Source organism: Ictidomys tridecemlineatus, chromosome 3, assembly GCF_052094955.1.
Source record: "Ictidomys tridecemlineatus isolate mIctTri1 chromosome 3, mIctTri1.hap1, whole genome shotgun sequence".
NCBI lineage: Eukaryota > Metazoa > Chordata > Mammalia > Rodentia > Sciuridae > Ictidomys > Ictidomys tridecemlineatus.
The window spans coordinates 137,077,521-137,103,525 of NC_135479.1; the positions used below are offsets into that span (position 1 = coordinate 137,077,521).

Consider the following 26,005-nt stretch of genomic DNA (forward strand, 5'->3'; position numbering starts at 1 on the left):
TTGTTTGTTTGTTTTTTGTCACTGTGACAAATACCTGAGAAAAACAACTTGAAGAAGGGAATATTTATTTTGGTTCACTGTTTCAGGGGCTTTAGTCCACAGTAGGATGGCTCCATTGTTTTGAGCCTGAGACAAGATACAGCAGAAAGGAAATGCTCAGCTAATGGCACTTGGGAAGAAGTAAGGGGTTGGGGGCAGAAGAGAGAAAGGGATCAGGGACAAGAAATACCCTTCCAGGGAATATTCCCCTGGTGACCTGCTTCCTCCAACCATGGCCCTGCTGCCTGCATTTTCCACCACCTCCCAGTGGTCCATTCCACTATTAATGGGTTAATGCACTGATGAGGTCATAGTCCTCATGATCCAATCATTCCCTGAAAGCCCCACATCTGAAAACTGCTACACTAAAAACCAAGCATTCATGTTCCTTTGGGGAACATTCCAGATCCAAACCACAACAACTATGACCAATCCCTTGTCCTGCTATCCTTCCTCACTCTGCTCCTCCCATGCTGCCCTTCCCATCCCTCTTTGCTTTTGCCAAGCTTATTCCTTCTTCCAGACCTTTGCACTTGTGGCTCCTTGCAGCTAGAGCAAGTTTTCCCGAGGCAGTTGCAGGCTGGTGCCCTCACTTCCTTTGGTCTCTCCTAAAAGGCCATTCCCTCAGAGAAGACTGTTCAGTCTTAAAAGTTCTTCCTCTCACTCTCCATCCCCTGAATGCATTTACTTCTCTTTAGAGCACTTACCACCATCTGACATTATATTATATGCATGCTAGTTGTTTATTTATTTATTGTTTTACTTCTGCACTAGAAAGTAAGTTCTCAAAATAGACATTGTCTTGCTCACCACTGAATTCATAGCAATTAGAACAGAACCTGGCAAAGAGTAGTAGGCCATCAATAAATGAATAAAGGAGTGAATGAAAGAATAAGCAAATTCATTAGCCTGAAACACATGCTCTTTCTTGGCACAGTGCCTCCGTGCATATTTTTTCCCTTTAACTAAAATGCTGTTTCTCATCATCTGTATGGCAGGCAGATGACTATATGTTTTTTGAAATATAACTCAGGTGACATCTTCCCCTGAAGTCTTCCCAGATAAATCTCCCTGACTACACACACATACCAAAACCACCACCACCACCACCACCACACAGACAGAGTTGCTCTCATCTCTCTTTGCTCCAGAGGTTAACTGTTCCTCCTTTAGTTTAATACCTATCTTTGAAGATTTCTTTTTTTTTTTTTTTGCTTATTTTTTGCTCCCTTGCCACACTAAAAACTCCCTGGGGCAGGAGTTGTTTTATCCTTATTCACCAAAAGCCCAACATACACCAGGAACCCAATAGTGTCTATGTTTGATCGCTAGTGCTCATATGAATTTGTATTGTTTCCTTCTTGGCAGCTACTGTTCATTAATGTGGTTATCACACTTAAAAGTAGCTCATCTGTTCTCTTTGCCTCACAGATAAAACTGTCTGTTGGTCCTTAGAATTAAAACTCCAATAGAGTATATATTTGTTCACAATTCTCAGAGAACTAGAATGTCACAAGCCCTCAATGATAAAAGTTAATTTAGCTATTGGAGTTCAAAAACAGCATGCATTGTAAAACATGAGGATTCTGAAGCTCACAGAGGTTAAAATAACTTGCCAAAGGTCCTCATTGGGTGAATAAAAAAATTAAAAAAAAAAACAGGTTTTAAAGGAGGACATTAGTCTCCAATAGCAAATATACTAAGAGTTAAAAGGCCTAGATGCAAAGATCCAGCCTCTTTACACATATGGGGTTCTGAACAATCTTCTCAAAATTTACCAAATCTCAGTTTATTCATCTGCCAAATAAAAGAGTTTCTGCAATTCCTATAATTGTTTCTAGCACCCAAATACTTTAATTTTACATTTTGAATCACTTGAACTATGCATAATGTGATAATTCATGACAAGGTTACAATATAGGTATCCTAACTTTTGTGTTGTAATAATGACAGAAGGGTGCATTCGAATTTTTGAAATTTGCTCATGCCAAAAAGATTCATGAGGTTGGGAGATCAGTTGTAACAAGGTTCTAACTTAGTTCTACTGACTGCTTTAGAATGCACTTCCAACCTTTTTGAGAAAGTTGGTTATTTTCAGTTATAGGGAACCTGCTAAGGAGGCCCAGGTGGCTTGGAAAGTAGAACAGACACAGATTTAAAGTCACTGGGCGGTCTTGGCTCCACCTATTCTCTTTCATTTATTTTTCCCCTTAAATCCCTGGAGGGATTTGCTCTATCTCATGCGCTCACCCTAGTTCCAGTTTAAATAAGAACTCCTCCCTCTCAATTTAAAAGGTGAGATGATGAAGCACACCTCTTTACAATTCCAGTAAGCGGGAAGGGGACAGTATAACATACAATCAAAAGGAAATGGAAATGGACTCAAATTCGTCTTAGTTGTCCTGGGTAGCTGCTGATGCAATAAAGCCAAAGATTTATATAAATTTTAGAAATAAAACATTAAGCACGAAGTGTGTTAAGAATATAATACATGATCTGGAGGGACAGGCACCAAAATTGTTATACCTGAGCGGGAAGAGATTCTGGACTGCAACTAGGGATGGCTTCTAATGATTTTAATTCTATCAGTAATGTTTGGCTGCTTCATTTGAAACAAAATCTGAAGAAGATGACAAAAGTTAGCAATCTGTTCTGAGTCTTAGGTGCATGTATCAGTGTTTTTCGTATTATTCTCTGACCGTATGTTAAACTTAAGAACGATATTTTGCCTTTGTTTATGTCTTGTGTCTTCCCAGTTCCAATGCTATAAATTACCATTTCTAGTTGAGGTCATGAAATCCATAAACATGGCACTTTAGGAAGCAAAATTATGATAACTCAACTAGACTAATTAGCCTAAAGTTTACTACAACAAGAATATTTCCAGTCAATAGTGATGACAAGTTAACCAAATCACTGAACTAACTGAACACAGGAAAACATAGCAGTCACAGTAATTATCAGAAAATAAACCTAAAAATAAATATTTGGGGAGAATTTAGCTCTACTCAAACAGTTGTCTATTCTACAACAATGGCAATGCAAAGCCACATTCCAGATATCATTAATTAATACAGAGTTAGGATTACTTGTGTCCACATACTGTCTTTTTTATCAAAATGTACATTCTTTTATGATGAGATTTATGAAGTCCTATTGCTTTGGTGTGGCCCTTAGTAAAAACATAAATAAAGCAATATATCTTGATGTCTTTGCTTTTCCAAACCTAAAAGGTTCAACTCTTCAAGTAAGAATATAACCTGTAGAGGGTGAAGTTGAATTTCTTATGACTAGATAACATTTTGGTAGATCATTAGAAAATTTTGATTCCCCTAGAGTTAAGCAATTATAATATGCCCCTTGCTTTGTTTTGAGAGAGACCACCTTTTGGAGCCTTTCTAATTAAACAAATACAACTCTTTATTCTGTGTTCTTAGAATGCCCCACTATCACTTTTGTACCAATGCCTCCATCTGAGATGTTAAGGATTTGGTTTAGTTGTTAAAATTGTGTATATTTTGAGCTAAATCAAGTTCATGGAAAATTAAAGAATTTCCCTAGCATTTATGCTGTCCATTTGAAATCCTTTGTTTACAATCTTAAAAGGATCCGTCTTATTTGTCCCAGGAGTCTGTGAGAACAGATCATGACAAGAAGACCATGCCAGACTCATCTCTTTTGCAATCTATCTTGAGAGAAAGACAGTTGGAGGGTTCAAAGTTCCCTAAGCTGGACTCCTGTAATCCTCAATTGGTATGTCAAGTGGAATTACCCAAACATTTAGAAATATACTGATAACTGAAGACCAGTGGAACAGATTAGAAGACACAGAGTCATACCCACAAAAATGCAATTATCTCTTACTAGACAAAGTTGCCATAAACATACATTGGAGAAAAGATAGCCTCTTCAATAAATGATGCTGGGAAAACTGGAAATCCATCTGGAGTATAATGAAATTAAATCTCTATCTCTCAGCCTGCACAAAACTCAAAGTGGATCAAGGACTCAGGCATTAGACAAGAGACTCTGCACCTATTAGGGAAAAAAAAAGGTATGCCCAACTTTCCATCCTGTTGGCAAAGGAATCAACTTTCTCAATAAGACTTCTAAAAGTGAAAGAAGTAAAATCAAGAATCAATAAATGGGATGGTATCAAATTTAAAAACTTCTTCACAACAAAGGAAACACCACGAATGTGAACAGAGAGCCTACAGAATGGGAGAAAATTTTTACCACCAGCACCTCAGACAGTGCATTAAGCTCCAGGTGATAAAAGATCTCAAAAACTTAACACCAAAAAAAAGTGGATAACCCAATCAATAAGTAGTGGGCTAAGAAACTGAAGAAGCATTTCATAGAAGAAGAAATGCAAATGGAATATGATAGACATCATTATCCAAAGTATATGTATGAAGACATGAATTGGTATGAACATACTTCATATACAAACAGAGGTTTGTAAAATTGTTCTATATGTGAAATAAGAATTGTGATGCATTCTGCTGTCATGTATTTAAAAAAATAAATAGACTGGGAGTTAAAGGGAAACATCTAGCAATTAGAGAAATGTGAATCAAAACTACACTGAGATTTCATCTCACTTCAGTCAGAATGGCAATTTTTATCAAGAATATAAGCAACAAAAAATGTTGGTGAGGATGTGGGGAGAAAGGTACTCTCATACATTGTTGGTGGGACTGCAAATTGGTGTAGCCACTCTGGAAAGCAGTTTGGAGATTTCTTAGAAAACTTGGAATGGAACCACCATTTGATTCAGTTTTCCCACTCCTTGGTGTATACCCAAGGGACTTAAAAGCAGTATACTAAAGTGACCCACCCATTTCAATATTTATAGCAGCTCAGTTCACAATAGTCAACCTCCATGCCCTATAACAGATAAATGGATAAAGAAAGTGTGGTATATATACACAATGGAATGTTATTCAGCCATAAAGAAGAATAAAATTATGGCATATGCCAGTAAATGGATGGAACTGGAGACTATCGTGCTAAGTGAAATAAGCCAGCCCCAAAACACCAAAGGCAGAATGTTCTCTCTGATATGTGGATGCTAACCCACAACAAGGGAGAGGAATATTAGAAGTTCATTGGAATAACAAAGGGGTATGAAGGGAAGGGAGGGGGGATAGCAATAGGAAAGACAGTAGAAAGAATCATTTGTATCTTTCCTGCCCTCATATATAAATACATGACCAATGTAATTCCATATCATATATAACCAGAATGATGGGGTCCTAATTTTAACAAGTTATAATTATTCTATGTATGTATAATATTTCAAAATATACTACCATGTAAAATAAATAAATAAATAAACGTACTGGTAATTGCTATGATTGCTCTTTCAAGATGGATACTACCTAGACCACATCCTGTGGTGGGAAAGTTTCCTCAAAATGGACATGGATAAAAGCAATGACCTCTGGAACAGGAGCAGGAATAACTTCATTGTCCCTCTGGAACTGGAAAGGCTAGTGGGGACAAACAATCCTCATTAATGAAGACAGACTGGGAGTTAAAGGGAAATGACCAGGAGGCTTTCCTAGAGAACATACCTTCTGCGCTATAAGAACTGTGGTAGCTAATATCTGTCTTTAGATTTTCATCCAGTGCCCCATCATACACTTCTTCTTTCCTCAGCAAATTACTCTGATGACCCAAGATGGCTGTTCTTAGGAGGGTAAGAAGAAAAGTAGCAAAGTTCTTGCATCTCGGTGATTCAGGGCAAAGAAGGTTGGTAGAAATGTCAACAAATACAGAACAAAATTGCAGAATGCATAAACACCAATCAGTATTTTCTATAAATTACTTGGTGAGGGAAACCCAGCAAAGGAATGGAAAATCAGCAGTCTCCTAGGGAAGCCTCATTGCCAGAACTTAAAAGTGAAAGTGAATTAACTTTCACAGTCACAGTCTGATGAAGTCAAGAGTGATTTCATTTACACTCATTCAACAAAGTTAAAATATAACAGGACTTTTGCTTGCCTCCAGTCCTGATCCTCTAATTTATCTACAAAAAAATAGTTGAATATTGAATATCATGTAATACTAAAAATGAGTCAAGCAGGTATCTTGAACTATAAATTACTATAATCATTCCAAAAATTTTGTTATCCAAAATAACATAAAAGAATATCTCTCAAATCATCTATTATGGGCAAATTGCTCTCTAATGCCATTTTAAATATATTTCTATTAATGAAATCAAATTCATAATTTTTATTGATTTTATTAGTATCGTGGTAATTATTAGTTTCATGGAAATAAACAGAAATCTTGATAAATAAAATTGGCTGGAAACAGATTCCAGGGGATTTTTCCAGCACAAAGGCAGTAAAGGAGAAGTTAAAAATTTATATATTTATAGCAACCAATATTGTATATAATCAAAATTTTTAATATATTCAAAAATTTATTATCGGTGTAAATTTTTGCCACAATAAGAAAAAGAATAGTTAAGATGAATCATACACCAATGTTATGCATTTGGTACTTTATGATATCAAGAAGGATAGGAAGCAAGAATACCAGAAACCACTAAGAACTGACCATGTGCCCAGGATTTCATTGGTTTAAACACCCTAGAGACATTAATACAGTTAATCCTCAGAAACATCATAAGTAGTAAGCGCTATAATTGTGCCCCATTTCCCATTTCCTATATGAGGCACAGAAAATCAAGGAACTAGCCCAGAATCACAAAGTCAGTGCATGCCAGAGCCAAGATGAAAATTCCTGCTGTGTATCCAAAGCCTTTCCTCAACCTCTACAGGTTGCACTTCCCATTGTAAAGCAAGTGTGTGCTTGGAGGACCATCTGGAGGCCTTGTGGCCTTGAACATGGAGCACATCCCATTAAGGGTCAAACATGATGTATTTAATCTTTACCCTTTACATTGAACTTTTATCCAAGTACCAATGACATGACACCAGGGGGTTCTTCCATTCTTCTATCCCTTCCACTCGGCATGTAAAAAACAGACAAAACATTTATTTTAAACCAACTCTTCCTCTCTCAGTTTCTATCATTATTATTACTTGCAAAATGCTTCACTTATGGTAGCTGATTTATAGAGTAACAGGCCCTGAGAAACTGCTTTAGAAACTCTAGGGTGATAATGTACTTGTCTAGCATGCACAAGGCCCCAAATTCAATCCCCAGTATTGAAAGAGAGAAGAACAAAGAAGGAAAGAAAGAAATTCTTTTTTTTAAGAGAGAGAATTTTTTAATATTTATTTTTTAATTTTTGGTGGACACAACATCTTTATTTTATTTTTATGTGGTTGTGAGGATCGAACCCAGCACCCCATGCATGCCAGGAAAGCACATTACCTTACCGCTTGAGACACATCCCCAGCCCGAAAAAAAGAAATTCTAATGATCCTTCAAACATCTCTCTGGGATTTCTTATGCTCCTGCCCTGCCTTTCTTTTTAACCCTATAGACCCTTCCGCCATCTGTATCTAGCCTCTCTCTGCCCTTGAAAACAGAGCCCAAATAGCAAATAAGAAGAGGAATTTTGAGAACTTTTAAATATCTTACTGGTTTCTTATATCTTCTAACAATGAAAATTTCAAATGTGCTCTATGCTTATTTCAATACAAGAGGATAAATGAGAATCAATATAACTGTATTCCCTTTACAAGTATAAGAAATGCTCTATTGTGAAGAGTAACAGCAAACGGATGTGGATAGGGTAGCACTCTGCTCAGTACCCAGGGCCTTCCTTAGCAGCAGAAGAGAGGGTAGCCTAGGAGTTGGTCAAGACCAAAGGAAGCTTTAACTATCTGGACACTATGCTATCCCTCTTCCAATGTCACACCTAAAAAGCTGCTCATCAACAGTGATTAGTTCTGGAAACATCCAGTAAAGAGACTACAAAGCTAATATCAAGATAACAGCACTCCAGTTGAACCTTAAAAGAATTTTCCTACAAAAATATAATATAATTCATCATTTAATATACAAATGCTTTTATGTTCCTTACAGGTGTCAGGCCCCATGCTGAATACTAGACATCACAGTGTGTTGGGAGAAGCTACCCATAAGGAGATAGAGACACAGGTAGACAATCTATAGAGACAAATACTAAATGTATATGTACACTAACATATATATATATATATATATACACACACACACACTAACATATAGATTTACATATATAAAACACATATAATATATATGTGTATACATGCATACATGCATACACACATATATGATGGATTTATACAATTGATTATGTCACCTACACATAAGTGAATACAAAACAATCATTACAAATTTTTAAAAGTATTTTAACATATACTGATGACCTAATATTGTTTATAAAGTTTATGAATGTTATATAGTATGATACTAGTTTGTAAAAGAGAAAACATATCAAATGTAAGTAATAATTATTTAAGCTAGATAATTTTTATTTTCCTTTTGTTTCTCTGTATATGTTCAGGCTATACAGAATTAATTTGTAGGATTCTACAACTTAATAATGCATAAATAAATATGTACTTTTGGTTAAAGGCAAAAGATTTACAGGATTCAAAGAGAAATCAAAGTATATACACACATATTTTCAAATGAGCAAGACAGTTGAGGCATCTGTGTGTCGTAAGAGCAGCATTATCCTTTAAGCATATTATGGGGAGAATCAGTTTTTTGTTTTGGGGGGTGGTGTTTTTTTTTTATAACTAGGTGGACATTTAAAGCCAAGAAGAGGCCTAGGAGCTTCTCTTCCCAGCCCTACCATACCTTTCTCTCCCTCCTAGTACAGGACTAGAAAACTGAATATCCCATGCCATTGTCTCATATCATCCAACATGAAAAAATAAAAGTTGTAAAGAAAAGGCATGAGTTGTACTTTGTTAACAGCATAAAAAAAGAAGTTGATTGAATAAATATCTTCCTAGAAATTAACCTTAAAAATTTCAAAAATATTTAAATATCTAGATACTTCTTTATATATCTTAACCAGCAAAGAAATTCAAAAGGTCAATACACATGAGACAAGTTTTAACACACATCAATTATCAAAGATATACAAAGGTTATGGCTTTTTTCATCTAATAAGTATGTAAAAGGTGCACATGTTGCATAATGAAAAAGGTATACCTAGTAGAAAGAGTGTTAGGAAAATATTCTATGGCTGGCAGAATGTAACTCCCTGGAGGACAAATCAACACCCAAAAGCAAAGGCCAAATGTAGAGGCTATATTTCTCTAATATGTGGGGGCTAATTCACAATAAGGTGGGGGACCCTAGGGAAGAATAGCATTACCTTAGATTAGGTAAAGGGAAGTGATGGGAGGGGAGGGGAGGGGATGTGGGGATAGGAGAGAGAGTAGAATGAAACAGACATTATTACTGTATGTATATATGTGACTGCATAACCAATATGATTCTGCAACATGCACACTCAGAAAAATGAAATTATACCCCATCTATGTATGATATATCAAATTGCATAAATGCATTCTACTGTTTTGTATAACTAATTAAAACAAATTTTTAAAAATTTTTAAATAAAAAATATTTACTGGCTGGGGCTGTAGCTCAGAGGTAGAGTGCCTGCCTCACATGAATGAGGCACTGGGTTTGATCCTCAGCACCACATAAAAATAAAGAAAGAAAGAAATTGTGTCCATCTACAACATCAGAAGTACTGTCTCTGCCCTTCCACCTGCCCTCCTCCATCCTTCCGGAGGGAGTGGAAGATCTTACCTGATTGGGAGATGAGGGGAAAGGGAAAGGGTGGCGAGGCTGGACTGGCTGCAGATTCTCTCTTTGTACATCTGCCTGCCTACAGGCTGGGCACATTCTGAGCTGCTAGGTGGGCACCTAGAGTGGACTTTACAGGTAGATATGGAATCCAAATATCTCTGACTCACCACAGGGGCTCAACAAGGAAGAGGCTGGAATTTTTCAGCAGGTTGGTCTACTTTATAGACCCAAACCTTCCCTCTGGTGAGTTGTGTATGTCAAGATTTATTATGAGGAGAAAGCTATCTGAGTTTAATCATTCTTTAGTTCAGTTTGGCAGCCATCCAGTAAGAAAGTAAACACACTTAATAGCCACCGTTTGACAAAGCTTTGTCTATTTTCTCAATTATTTTGAACTCAGTCTTAAAGAGGGAGGGGAAAAAGGAGGAGAAAGAAAAGTTATTACTGATAGCCTCCCCACAACCCAGAGCACAAAAACATTTTTACACAAGAAGATGTATCATGACAAAATCTAAAGGTACACAAAAAAGGGTATGAGCTAAGCATTCAGCAATAATAATTAGACTGATAATTTTAATATAGACGTGATATCATCCTATTAAGTAATTTAAACTTATGTTTAGGAGAATTTTATGTAAAATAATATGTTCATTAGTATTTTTAATATGAATTAAGTTTAAAAAAACCCAGTCATCCATAATTTCCCACATAGTTACACCTTAACTTATATGTAATTAAAATCAATATGCACAAATAATTAGGAGCAGCATAAAAAGCAAAAAACTAAAAACAAGAGACTTCGTCCCTTTTATCTAAAAAACATATGCCAAGAAGCTTTACTAACAGTTTCCTTTCATTACTTTTTGAGAAAAAAATTCCAAATATTTCAATATGCGTATCAATTTCCATATTCAGAATAATTGCTTAATCTCATTAGAAAGAAACAAGACAATACTTGTGTAATAACTTCTGCTTAAAAAATCCTATACATAGAATGAAAGGGATTATATTTGGATTGCGATTTTGTAAGCAGAAATTTTCTTGTTTTATAGAGTTTTTACATTTTTCATAGTTTTCTACTATGACAGAAAAACATATAATCTAAAATATACATCATTAGCTTTTGTTATGATTATAACACATTTTCATAAAAATTAAAATAATGTAGACATAAAAGTAAAAAAAAAAAAGTCTTTTCTCTTTACCCTCACTCTCTAAAGGTTACTGTCTTTAGCAACTTACTCACTCAAATACACTCACACAGTCACATAAGCACAGACATTTTAGATGGATCTGGATGCACTTATAATTTAAAAATTTTCAGGATCAAGCAAATAAATGTTTTAGAAACTATAAATCTTTACCTGGAAAAGCCTTTGATTGCTAATTTGCATTATCTCACTCTAAGGATATTTGCTATTCTACAAATTTCATGAGGTTTACATGCAAAAAGACCAAAGGTAGTGATAGATGTCCTCTACTTTCCATTTTGGTAGTTTTATAAAATGCAGCAACAACTTTTCACTCTACTTCTGACCACTTTCAGATACTTTTCAGGCTGTTTATGAATGAAGGATTGTCACCAAATTAGCACAGACCATTCTTGTCCCAAATTCCTGATGTCAGTTAATCTTCTGACTTCAACCTTTGAGTAGCTGGAACCCTAGGCACACTCACTGCTCCACACAACATGTTATTGATGGAATGCAGAAATGTTTTGGGGCCAGGGGATCATCATGATGGCTTTAAGAATGACTTCATAAAGTCTGTATGTATGCTGCACACCCGCAACTCCACAGAGTCAAGGTCAGATACTCAGCCAACATGGCAATTCACTGGCTCTTAAGTTCCTCCAAGTTAAGCAAATAATTAGTGCCTTAGAAAATGATGCAGCTAGCAACAACCCCTCTCCCCTCAAAAAAGAGATTCATTTTGTGCCACTAAGTTTTATTTAAAGACCATGCAATCGCATCCCAGCTGGCTTCATTGAAGCAACAACGTGGGCAATCAGTGGCACCAACTGCAATGCTATCGTTTCTATAAACAGTAATGAGTGGAGGGGGTAGGATGGTACTAGAAGCTTATGTACAAACAACAAAAATCATTTCAGCAAGAGAGATTGTCTTGACAGATTCACAGTCTCTTTCTGATTGTCATCCTAGGAGATTCAAATGCCCTGCGTTTAACGGCATTAGAAGAAATATTCAGACATGACATTTGCAACATTGTGCAAGAAAATAACACAGCATAAAGATAGCAACTGCATACACTAAGTTGAAAAAAAGCAAATTATTTTCATTGTTTTAAGACATTCCATAGAAATTGAAAGAACAAATCCATGAGCACTCCCTGAATATCTTTTTGTAACTCTAGCACCACAAAATAGCACCTTTTAAAGAAGCTGATGTATTATACCTGGCTGTGAATAAATGGATGTGTGGAAGGAGAGGCAGGGCAGACATATAATATAGATAACTAGGCAGGATATCTAAATATGGGCAGTGCTAAGTAGGCCTCAAATGAGTAGTAGAGCAATTTTGTAAAAAATTTGCTTTTTTTATATCTTCATCTTATTTTCATTCAAACACATTCTTCAAAAAAATGTGCAGAGATATTACTCCCTTCCATTGCAGCTCTCATCCTCCACACCTCAGCACTTACTTCCAAACTCCTAGGTGCTTTTCACACTCAGGGAAATTAAAAAGAATCCTAAGGTGAGATCCTTACTCCTTCCTTCAGGTGACTCTTATCATGGTACATTAAATCAAGTCCAGGTTTGTTGAGCTGTATAATCTAAGGATGCCAATGTTTTTTTTTTTTTACTTTGGGAATGTATCTTATCCCGCCTTGTATTAAACCTTTTACTTGTAAGTATATATATCCTTTCGGGGTCTCTTCTGCATAACACAGAACCTAGCATGTAATCGGTCCTCAAGGATTATCTGCAGAATGGAAGCATGGCAACTCCTGCAGCCAGATAGCATTGCTATAGCCCTACACCCTTGGAAGGAGAAGGACAGAAGGAAGGGAGCACTGCCTTTTAGGCAGGGTCAGCTGGCATACATCAAGTATGCTAGACTTTGGGAAAAATCTGACTTCTTTTCCCTCTTCTGTATTAATGCAGAGCAAGGCAAGTGCATTGCTGGTCCATGACCCGGGTGGAAGCACTGAGCCATTCCCTTCACCATAAAGTGCTGCCCTGATTTTCTTCCCAGTGCATACGTTTGGAGAAGTAAAGGAGTGTTTGCTTGCATTTTTCTTTGCTTGGAAAAACTGCAATAGTGATGAAAAGTACCACATTGTCACTGCTTTTCAGGCACCATAAATAATTCTTCTTTTCCCAGATATAATCAGGGGCATCAAAAGGTAATTTGCACATTTCAGAGTGAGTAGAGAAGAGTAACTGAGTCCTTAAGAGTCTTACACTTAAATCACAACTTTGAGAGGATCATCACAAAGTATGTAGAGATTCATTTCATCTTTGGTAAAGAGGGAGGTGTCACTTGAGGAATAATGCAAACTAAGGACACATAATAAATTACTAGAAGGGTGATAACAAAATTTCATACTTTGTATGCTAAATTGATTATTAAAAGACATGAGCAAAACCAATACATTATTCATTGTATACCCAGACAATATCATAAAAATGTTGAAATGTTTTTCAGTGAAAAGAATCATAAATGTTACCCAATAACTCTCCATTAAATGTTACCATTTTATCATTTTAAACATCAGGGCCTTATAGTAATCAGAATAGGCTGGATAATAGACTACTTTAAAATTTAAAGTTACTTACAAAAAATAGGTTTTAACTTCTCATCTGAACTAGGTGTCCATCGTGTGATGGGGCTCTTTGCATTACAGACACCCAGGAACACAGGCTAACAGAGTAACCACTACCTTGAACTTGAGCAGCAGCAGCAAAGAACTTGAAGTGAACCGTGCTCTGGGCTATTAAAGCTTCCACAGGGAAGCATGTCACTTCTGCTCACATTTTACTTGCCAAGGCAAATCATTCAGCCACATCTAACTTCAAGGAAATGGGATAGTGCTGTCTACAATGTGCCCAAAAGGAGAACCTAAAATGCTGGCTGAAATGTGTTAAATAATAACTCTACAAGGAGGAAGTGAGCAATCTGGTTTTTAAAATGGTCAGAAGACACCTCACCAAAGAAAATACACATATGGCAAGACAGAATATTAAAAGATGTTCAATATGATATACTGCTTAGGAATCACAAATGAAAACAATGTGATACCACCACATGCCTATCAGAATACCTAAAATCCAAGATATTCACAACATCAAATTCTAGCAAGGATGTGGGGCACCAAAAACTTACATTCATTACTCTAGAAAATCAAAATGGTACTGCCACTTTGAAAGACAGTTTGACAGTTTCTTACAAAACTAAACATACTTTTACTGCATAATTCAACAATGATGCCCCTTGATATTTACCCAATAGATGAAAATTAATGTTCACACAAAATCATGCAAATTGATGTTTCTAGTAACTTCATAATTTCCCAAACTTGAAACAACCAAGATGTCCTTCAGTAGGTGAATGCATAAATAAGTTGCAGTGTATCCACACAATGGAATATTATTCAATGCTAGAAATGAACTATCAAGGCATGAAGATATATGGATGGAAATTGAATGCATATTATCAAGTTAAAGAGCTCAGAATAAAAAGACTAAGCACCTTATTATTTCCACTATATGATGTTCTATAAAAGGTAAAACTATGAAAACAAAAAAGAAAAATTAATGTTTTGTTTATGGGTTGGGGAGAGAAAAGAATGAATATGTACAGGATTTCTAGGACAGTTAAAATATTCTATATGATACTATAATGGTAGGTCCACATGGCATTATGTATTTGTTCAAATCCATAGAGTTCACCATTGTAAATGCTAATATAAACTATGGACTTTGGGTGATAATGATGTGTCAATGTAGGTGCATTAATTTATGAAGGATAATGACTGCTAGAGAGATTCCAGTTTTATGGGTTGTCTCTGTACCTTCTTCTCGATTTTATTAAACTAAAAAGAGTAAGTCTATATAGAAGTCCTGGTGATTATTAGATCTACAAATAGTAACAAAGTGCTTTTTAAAACTACTATAAGACAAAACAATAATGAATGCCAACTTCTTGAATTTTCTGACATTCACATTAAAAAATCTCATTTAAACAGCAAAAAATCTTGAATATAAAATCTATATGAAATTTATGAAAAATTACATATTAAATAACATATTCATTTTAGTTATTGAAATATCATTAAAATAGTGAAGAATTTTAAGCTGATGGCATAAAATCCAGCTCAAAAATTTCTACAATAAAGATAATTATTATGACTAAATCATCAATAATCTTTCAATAAAATTTCTAAGACTGGATAACTGAAGACACTTCCATATAAAAATCAATCATGTTTAAAAATTAAAACAATGTAAACAACTGAGTACCTGTCATCCAAAGATGGACTTTGTAATTTGTTTTTTGGTGGGGTTTTTTGTTTTGTTTTGTTTTGTTTTTTGAGGAGGGTACTGAGGATTGAACTCAGGGGCACTCGACCATGGAGCCACATCCCCAGCCCTATTTTATATTTTATTTAGAGATAGGGTCTCACTGAGTTGCTTAGTGCTTCCCTTTTGCAGAGGCTGGCTTTGAACTTATGATCCTCCTGCCTCAGCCTCCTAAGCCACTGGGATTACAGGCCTATGCCACTGTGCTGGGCTATAATTTATCTTTTGATTTGGTTAATTTCTAAAGCCTGCATTTGAATCTAAAACTATCCTCAATTAATAAATGTGTTATTTTACTTTACCCAAATTTTAGGAGGCATCTGTTAACTATCTTTGAAGAAAATTCAAAGAGATTAAAAAGTGGTATGGCAACTTATAGATAAAGGTAGAGTGGAGCTTTACACAATTGTTTAATGCTCATAATATCGTATCTTGGAAAATAAGCTTACACACACAACAACTACTTTGTAAGCAAATATCCTTTCTTGAATCATTTCACTGTCCTGGTGAAAACTCAGGGCCTTCACCCCTAACATATGCAAGTGTCTGAGGCAACCTGGCTGTACTTTGGCAGTTTTCATCCAGATACCCATGCTACACTTGAAAATAGTGGTGTTGCTGCATTTTTGTTATGGTTTTCTGTAGAATTAGTTGATGAGTTATTTATGCCCAGAGTTTTTAAATTCCACATCCAGGAAACATTGTGATTGTTCAGTTCTATCTGCTAGACATCTAATAATCTTTCATGCAGCCAAGCAGAGAAACCCCTACCTGAATATCACAGAGGAGTCACAACTATACACAGAAGAGGGGTGATTTTTCTTTAAAAACTTAAAATTAATAGCACAAGCAAGGAAGCACACACACACACACACACACACACACACACACACACACACACCCGCACACTTATGTTTCTACTATTATAGGAACCTACTGGTGTCTTTGAGGTAAGGAACTAACTCAGCTTTCTCAGGAGCCTTGTTGTTAGGTCAGGAAACCCTCTTCTACAACATTTGAATGGCCTCTGAAGTGATCAGAATCCTACAACCTTAACCTCTTTGATGGACAGCTTCTGCTTCCCCCTGATTACATCTTTAAAGTAATGGGAGCAGGCAAGAAAGATCTTGTTTTAACCACTGCTCTTCTCTGAGCTTGTTTCTTTGTAAAGGTACCACCTCTAGAGAAAAAAAAAAGAGGCTTTTTACTTTACTCCCCCTTTGAATAAGAAACTTAGTATTTTATCACATTAATAAATCCCACATGTCCTGAGCAGGACTGTTTAGAATTTTAAACTTCTAATATGTCTTTTAATGAATAGGTTACACATGATTTTTAAAAATTATTTCATTTGGAGAAATGAAAAAAGAAAAGGAAAAAGTGATCATAACATGTTGGAATCTAGTCTTACACAATCAACTTAACAATGCTTGAGACTGTGTTTTCTGTTTGATATGATATATTATCTTCATCCTACTGAAGGAGAAAGGATTTATAAACTAATAAAATGGATAAACTAGACAAAAAATTAATGTCTCATAATTCAGAGGATGGACAGGAAGAATAAAATATGTTAATTACACTAAAAAGCTCAAAAGTAATGATTAATTTGTATTTTCTTAGTCCCATTTATTTGATAGAATTTTCTTAAAAATTAAAATTTTTACAGTTCCAAAACTTTAGTTAGTGGCATCTATAAACTTATTTTTTAAAATTACATCACTTCCTTCCTATGGCCCTTACTTACCTTAACCATAAAATAATGGGGAAGAAGTAGCTGTCATGAAACTCTGTTACTACATGCTGACATTGTTCAAAATATACTGTATTCTTTTCAGACAAATTTTTAAAAGTAAAAATAATTCAGTTTAGCTCTATTTTTATAAATTGGTCCATGAAAAATTTCCTGGTGTCTTTAGTCTAATTTGCATGTGAACATGAGGAATACCAATGTTACATGAAGAACTATTGTGAGGTAATGCCAATGGCACAAGACACATGAAAGATATCAACTTAAAATAGAACACAATAATGACAATATCTAAAATATACTAAGCATGTTGTGCATGGTAGGCTTAAAGTCCTTAGAGCAGTACCTGGCATAAATTGAGAGCTTGATTAATTTTTCAACCCATATTTTATTTGCTTATTTTTATGTGGTGCCAAGTACCACATACCCAGTGCCTCTCACATGCTAGGCAAGTGCTCTACCACTGAGTCACAACCCTGGCCCCTCAATTAAATTTTTAACTATTTTTGATTCATTAAATGTTTACAATATATGAGATAGGTACTATGCTCATCATAATTTAGATTTCTGCATAAACTGAGAAACAGCAAAGTCATATTAGTTATATATAATCATAAGGTAAAAATAACCACAATTCGAGTGAAGGTAGTATAATTCCAGAAACAATTACTCAGTAAATAACTAATATTACCTGTCTGTGGAAAAGGTGAGAAAGAATTCTCATCTCCTCTGCTTAGGACTTATCATTTCACAAGAATTCCTCTAGAGAAAGAGTTCCCCAAAACAAAATATATGCCCCAGTAAGTAAATATACACATACAAATAAAGCATAACAGTTTTCATAGAATGACATGTTAAAATCAAATGCAAAGTCAGATACAGGAACCAGGGGAGAGCTATCATTATTTTCACTTTTTTTTTCAGATGAAATTGAGTTTCAAAGATTTGTGGTGACTTACTGAGACTGCCTTGTAACTAGATGTCTCTACTGTTAAGTCCCAGGCCTGCTACAACCTATGCTGTCCCATCATAGAAGTCACACTTTCTATTTGGATTTGTTACTATTTTGGAAATTACCCTGCATATGAATTGAACATATTACCTAATTTTATACAAGGAAGTGCCTGGTCTTTATTACACACCATATACACTTAAATATTTTTTACATCTTAGAAACTAGCATAGAAGTTATATTCTATTCACACTTTATTTAATGTAAATCAATAAAACTGAAACAATATAACATACATCTTTTCTGACACTCTGCAATTTGTATCATGAAAATATAACACTTCAACATAAAGTCTCTTACTTTAAAATGTAGTGGTATGATATCTTTTAGCACTTACAGATATGGTGGCAAAACAGAAAGACTGTCTAAATATTCTTCTGAATTACACAGAAGTAAGAATTGTAAACTTCTAATATGTTTTTTAGTGGATGGGTTCTACATGATTTTTTTAAAAAAATATTTCATTTGGAGAAATAAAAAAAGGAAAAAGTGATCATAAGATCTTGGAATTTAGTCTTACACAGTCTTATTGCTAATTTCTTTTCAAAGGTGTGTTCTCAACTATCACATAGAGTTAAATTATCCTTTACAATAGTTTTAGTCTTCATTCTGACTAGTGGTAACAAGAAAGTCAAAGTTTTAGAAAGGATGAATGAAACCTACATGTATTCTAATCTTTCCAAATATAATTTTCATAGCTCCATAACAGAATTAAAATAGGAACCATTACCAAATGAATCAGATGTCCAAAAATAACCTATGAAGAGGTTTCAAACACAAAATCCATTATAATGCGTTTGAATTTTTGAATGTTAAAATTATTCGGGATTTGTGGACCAAAAATATATATCCTCGTAGAAAGAGAGATTTGTTTAGACATAATCAGATGCTTTTCCCTCTTCCCTTGCATTCCACCTCTATTTTTAAAAAGAAAATACAAATTTTAAAAAACGATAATGAATTAACACTTCAAAATTAATATATGATTGCTTTAAAGGGAACTTAACATCTTTAAAAATAGATAATAGAAAAAAAATGCCGTGAAACAATCAGTTTGCAAGGCTTCAGCAGAATAGAATCACTTATTTGGCTTTAGTTTGGGGCTTTTAAAATTAAATTTTTAAATTACTTTTCTCAATATTACAGGTCATTCGAGGGTCTAATTTTGTTTCTTCTTTCCCACCTGAGCCATTCCTGAGGGACCCTTCTGGTTAAGGCCAGGGCTAATTGGGACTCTCCCTGCTTCAGCACCAAGGACAGAAACCGCTAGATCTCCAGAGAAAAGTACCCCCAACTGCCGTCAGATGACTACTTCTCAGACAAAGCAGGAAAAATAAGATACCTGCCTCTCCAGCCACCTGTTTTCAAGTCCCCTCTCTTGTCTAATGCACCGGCAACTTCTTGGAGGAGACACTGAACAACTTCAAGTCTTAAGCTACCCTTGCAAATCACAAGGAGAGAGCTGCAAGAAGTGTGAAAGCAGGTCACTCAAGCACCCCTCAAAAAGGTACCCACGGGTTCCAGTTGAGGCGCTGGGCGACAGCTGCTAGCGCGTTCTATAAAGCGCTGATGACTTCAGAGATGTTAAAGGCGCGCGCGCGCACACACGCACACACACACACACACACACACACACACACACACACACCACACACCCGCGGCGGGGCCGGTCCCTCGCCCCTGCAAGGAAACGCCCTCCTTCCATCACTTACGGCGCTGAGCGAAGGAGGGGAGGGAGGCGCAGGAGGATGGGGGTGTTTGCAGCGTTTTAGGGCTGGGGAAAGAAGGTTTGCTCACCACTTGGGCTGTTGCTGGACCTCAGGCTCCTTCCACAGAGACACTGCAGCATATGCACTCCTTTCCTCAGAGAAAGCTCAAGAATCTTCATGGAGAAGCGCGTGTGTGGGGTTCGCCAACTCCCCGCCCACCTCCGCTAATTGTCCAACCAAAAAGCGGCCTCTCTTCGGAAGCCGGGTCCCGAGTCCATGGCGCGCGCGTCGCAGGTGCAGGCTAGCTGGCACATGGGTCGGGAGGGAACCCCCGCTGGAGGAAGGAGCGCGGCGGGCGCGCGGCCGGAGCAGGATGGGAGGAGGAAGTGCTGCTCCGCCGGGACCAGCCCTCCCGGGAGCCGGAGGCACTGCCACACCTTAGTGGATCGAACGTGACACAGTGGGACTTTCCGAAAGAGGCGGTTCAACTGCGATGGGGAGGGTGAGGGGACAGGTTCGGAGGAGGTCGTCTCCGTGGATGGGTGCCTCCTTTCAGGTGCTGACGCTGGGAAGGACGAGGACCGGGTCCTGTGCTGGTCTCCGCCTTGCGGACCCGGGTTTGGGGCACCTCTTCGGCTCCGGCTCTCAGCCCCGATCGTGACCCCTGGGCGCAGGCTTGAGCCTGTGTCCTCGCTGTCCGCGGCACGGGTTGGGCGCAGAGGGGATGGGTCCGGACTGCTAGGCGGGGCAAGCTTGGAAGGCAGGGCTCCCACGGGCTGCTGGTGGAACCAGCGCGGCGCGGCGCGGCGCGGCGCAGCGTGGGAATCAGGCGGAAGACCTGGACCCTGGAGGCTGCGGAAATGTCCGAAGCGACTCCAGGGAACTGGGGTGGGTGGGGGTGGGGCGGGGAAGCGAGTTTTCGGATAAGCTCTTGAGTGAGGGCAATGAGAAAGAAAGTATGCCTGGGCGTGGGCGCAGCGCTGATGGGGGCATCTGGACATCTGGGGTTTTGCATGGGGCTCTGTGACCTTGGGTAAGCCACTTACCTCCCTGCGCCTCTCTCCCTGAATCTGGGCTGGGAAGAGGGTGCGAAATAGAGGATTCGCAGCTTCGTGATAGTTTGTCCCATGTCTTCTAGTCTCCTGGAAAAAACTTAGTATAGGTGCAGTGGGACGTGGGACCAGAAGGGAAAGCCAGCGTTAGAGAAGGAGAGGCAGTTGTGGCGGGAAATCTGAAAACAATTGCGCTTCACTTTGGCAGGAACATTCTGATAGGCTCTGCCTCTGATGACAGCCCCAATAACCAACAAGTTTCTCCATGACCAAGAAGCATTTAAGGGTCTGGATACTTCCCTCAGCAGCCACTTTAGCTCTCGTCCTGCAACCGAATTCCCAGAGGCCATCAGTGCCCTTTTGAAAGTGGGATGACTGAAGCATCAAAAGCATGCTGGCATGTGACAGGATGCCACCCTACGTGGAATCTCAGTGCAAAAAGGCAATAGGAGGTTAAGAGCACAGACGCTGGAGATAAGCAGCATAAATTCAAACTCCTAGAGCTGTGTGTGCTCTTGAAGAAATTAATCTCTGTGCCTGAGGGTTTTTTTTTTAAATCTTTAAAAAAATGTTAATGATAGCATCTACCTCATACACCCCTTTTAAGGGTTAAAAAAATCTTGTTACAAATAAGTACTATAATAGTGTTGTCAATTATTATTATTTACCCCCCTCCAATAGGGTTTTGGATCACTTTCACCTTCCAGTGAATGCCAGTATCCATACCAGTGTCTAAATTTCTATTTGAACAATCCAGGTGACAAAGAATTTAGCAGCTCCCCCAGATAGTTCATTGCACAAAACCTGTTATAGGGTTTACCCTGACATTGAGCCAAAACCTGACTTCATCTTTTTTCCACCTATAGTCTCAGAGCTCCCTATCACTAATTGCTAGGGAGTTCTTTCATACAAGGGAGTAAAAATGGTTATTGACTCTTTCCAATCCTATAGGCTAACCCTCCACAGTTCCTCTGGCATTTTCTAAAAGTTGAAGTGATGAGTGAAATGCCTGAAAAAAAAAGTTTCTTCTTTTTTTTCCTTTCAAAGATAGTAGGAAAACCAGAACACGTGGAGCATCCCCCAAGCCCATAGGCACCATTTGTTTAGCCCCTGTCAGACTGAGTTCTATGCAGGGCCATTGTGGGTGATTCTAAGACTCAGAAAGCCATGCCCAGGGCTCCCTTCCAACACCCTCTTAGTCCCACTGTTGGGTGGGATCACCAGACTTCTGTAAGCTTCGTGGTCCCTGAAGATCTTATTAAAGCCATGACATTATTATCACTGAGGAAGTGCTGAGGCCCCAGGGCAACTCAACCATGGTCTTCATCTTTCTGGTCTCTGCGGGAATTAGTGAGAAACTGGGCTCATCTGGGATTCTACCCATAGAAATTCCCCAGGGAGGGAAAGACAATTAGTAAATGGAAAACATCTAAAAATAGTACTTTGTGCTGCAGCAGAAGACAGGGAGTCTTCTGTAAATCTCTACTGCTCTGGAACCCAGTACCTACAGCTCTTGCTTTACTTAGAGAAAAGGCCATTTCTTTAAAAGCAGCAAATAAATAGGATGTGGTCTTGGTTCCCTCAATGGAACTTGAGCAAAGGAAGCAGATCTGCACGCAATTTTAAAGCACACACAACCTCCTGAGTATCAATTTTCATATTTATGATGAGCATCTCTTCCTACCTGGCAAAGCTGTTGCAAGAACTCAATGAGGTGAAACACATGAAAGTGCTTTGCATATTCTGATTATCTTTGCAAGCTACGTAGTTATTACCATCTTCCCTGGGTTTCAGGAACTGGACCACTAAGGTCTAACTCAGTGGCTCTTCTACTTGATTATACAGTGTATATAAGAGTGGATTTTCTGATTCCTCTCAGAAGACAGGGCAGGGAAATCAATTTAGTCACAATTAATATTCAAATAGTCTGCTATCTTGTATAATCCACTGTCACAGTGATTCTTATAGCCAGGTATATTCATCTCAGAGAGAATCCATCATCACAATCTTGAAAAAAAAGGAAAGTGAGAGATTACATTTGCAGGTTTTTGTTGTTATTGAATTCTTAGATGAGTTCAGCTGAAACTAAAGACGACGCGTCACATTTGAAGGCAAAACATTTGGTTTCCATGCATTATGAACCTATGAACAAAGTGAGCTTTGCCAAAGCAAGATGATACAAAACAAATGTAAATTATAGTAGGCAGAAATATAAAGATGGAAGGAAAGTGGCAGATTCTAGTTTGAGCAAAATCTTTCAGATTTCTGCTTTCTGTATATTATTCCCTAAGTCAAAATCAAATTTTACTGGTACTAATATATTTTTATATTAACTTTAAAGTATATTATTTTTAATGACTAAATTTTAAATGATATTGTCTGTCTCTAATTGACATTTTTTAAATTAACCATTCTTTCTTTTTCTAATTAGATACCTTGGACCAATCCTAGCCAACAATTCATCAATGTGGTTTCAAAATGAAATAATTTATCACTATTTCAGAAGGGTTGAAGAGTCTCAGAACATAAGGATAGATAGACCTGTTTCAATTTCTAGTATCTAAATTTTTATTTTAAAAAATAATTTTAAAAAAATTTTTGTTTGGTAGTAACCAATAATTTGTGAAATTTCTGAGATTGTTTAAATTGTGGCTTATGTAAGATATTTTCTGTTCATATTAAACCTAGGAATCTGTTGAGTCTTGGCATCAGCTATGCAACTCATCGGTGCATTTATCTGCTTAGAAGCCTACATTGAATTGGTAATGACCTATTCAGAATGTTGCCTGGTTCCAGAACTTTTAATGAGTATGTTAATGGAAAACTGTGTATTGAATATACCAAGAAAACAAAACAACATAAGCTAAAAGATTGAAATCAGTATATCACCTAGCATAGTATATTTGTTCCATTATATACATAACCCACTGACTCTTCAAGGACACAAACCATGCCTGTATCTCATGTCTTAGAAAAACCTAAGACTATTTTGATAGGCAACAATACCAATCTCTTTAGATAATTTGACAGAAACAGTCACCAGTAGCTGGATTAACTTTATTAGTGACATATGGCCCAAATAATTTTTAAATGTTTCTCAAAAAACAAACACAATTTTTGTTTGTTTTGTTGCACTGAGAATCCACCTCAGGGCCTTAGTATATACTAGGCAAGTGCTTCACTTTTGAACCACATCCCCAGCTCGCATGGGGATATTTTCATAGTTTATCTTTTTCCTAGCAGACTATGGTGGTGCAAGCTTTGTTTTAAAGTAAGTTTCAAGGTACAGAAAAGCTGCAAAATAATACACAGTCCATGTATACTCTTCACCAACTTCTAATGTAAACTACTTATGTAATCCATGTACAAATATCAAACCCAAAGCATTCACACTGGTACCTAGTGATGCAACTGCAAACTTCACTCAGTTTTCACTGGTTTCCCCTTAATGTCAGTTTTCTGTTTCAAGATTCAACCAGGACCCTCCCTGCACTTAGTTCTCCTGTCTCTTTCATCTCCTTCAACCTGTTCTGACCCCTCAGTCTCCTCTTATCTTTCGGGAATTGACCCTCCTAATTAATATCAGCCAAATATTTCATGGAATGTCTTTCAATTTTCTAATTATTAGTCAAAGTTTACTTATTTTGGAAAGAATGTCTTAGAAGCAATGTGTGTCCTCTCAATTTCACAGGGCTGCATATTTTCCACGAGTTATATTAACCTTCACCACTTGGTTAATGTAGTCTCTGCTAGATTTCTATATTGTGAAGTTACATTTTAAATTTATACTTGAAAAATATCCTGAGGAAAAAAAATTTGTGTTTTTCTGTTTTAGCATCACACCTATATCTGAGATATATCAGATCAAGGTAGAGATACAGATAGCTAACACCTATGATTCCAGTTCAAGACCACACATGTCAGATTAGTCTTTGCCCTTTCCTTATTTGTGACTTTTTCTGTGACTGGAATACCTGACTTCTATTACTTATAATGTATCTGGTTATTTACTCAATCCTAGTATACATATAGTTACAGAACTGCTGACTGGATTTCTCATGAGAAACAGATTTATTACTACAGTTCAGTTATGCATAGTTGTTTTTGTCTTTAGCTTTACAAAATCCAGTTAAAATATTGTTTTCTAAGGTGACCTGGTTAGTTCTTTACGTGCTCACCCTCTTCAATATGGTTATTCATTTGTCATCTACCTAGGTTCATTTGGTACTCTTTGCATTCCATACTTGTTGATTTTTAATTTTTTAATTAAATTAACAACTTTGTTCATCCTTTGAGTGGGTAAAACATTGTTATAGCGCAAAGAGTTAAAGGCTTACAAACAGTATGCTCCAGTTAAGTGTCATGTCCTCTCTCTTCCTCCTGGACAGTCCCCCTCCCTATACCTTTCCTCTCCTTTCCTAAGCATCTCCTCTAGTTAGGGAACTGGTCATATTTTAGCTTATATTTATCTTCCCTGTGTTTTGTTTGTACACATGGACAGATACTTTCCATTAGTTTTAGTTGTGGCCTTTAGTTTTGTTTTTTTTAATATCATGCTGTTACAAAAAAATGCTGCAATAAATAAATAAAGTGCAGTATTTTCATATTGTTTCAGATGTGTCTTCAGGGCACATTGCTAGAAATGGGAATGCTGGTTTAAAAATAAGTGTATAGAAGCTTTGCTAGGTATTGAATTTCCTTACAGAAGGGATCTATAAATTGGGATTCTGGGCAGCAATACATGAGAGTGCATATTTTCCCATAAGTCTCACCAATAAAATTTATTGTTCTACTCTTTGTTTGTCCATTTGATTATAATATTGTCTGAACTTGCATGCTTCTAATTATGAGTGAGTTTGAACACTAAGATATTTACCTGAGAACTTATTTGTGAAAAAAATTATCTGCTCATGTCAATTGTATGTCTTTATATCAAAACAAATACACTTGTTTCTCAACCTCACTTTTAAAAGACCAGTGCTTCCTACCAAGGAAAGCATTGTGGTTAGATTAGATTAGATGACATGCTTGATTTTTTTGTTTGTTTTGTTTTGTTTTTAAGACAGGTATTCAAAACAAGTCCAGTGTTATCAGGAAAAGCTTATAGGTTTTCAAGTTAACTTTCAACATATCCATCTACCTATACTACAAATATTT

At 36.9% G+C, this 26,005-nt stretch overlaps 1 protein-coding gene across 2 annotated transcripts in view; it reads right to left on the reverse strand.

Moving 5' to 3' along the window:
- Fgf12 (fibroblast growth factor 12) overlaps window positions 1-26,005 on the reverse strand; it is a 505,844-nt gene that overhangs the window by 312,822 nt on the left and 167,017 nt on the right. The window contains exon 1 of one of the 2 annotated variants that reach the window (XM_005338423.4): window positions 19,885-20,041. The exons of the other annotated variant lie outside the window; for it this stretch is intronic. Coding sequence (XP_005338480.1) covers window positions 19,885-19,975 — 91 coding nt within the window. The 5' untranslated portion in view covers window positions 19,976-20,041. Of the gene's footprint in view, window positions 1-19,884; window positions 20,042-26,005 lie in introns of those variants that run through there. 2 annotated transcript variants of the gene reach the window in all.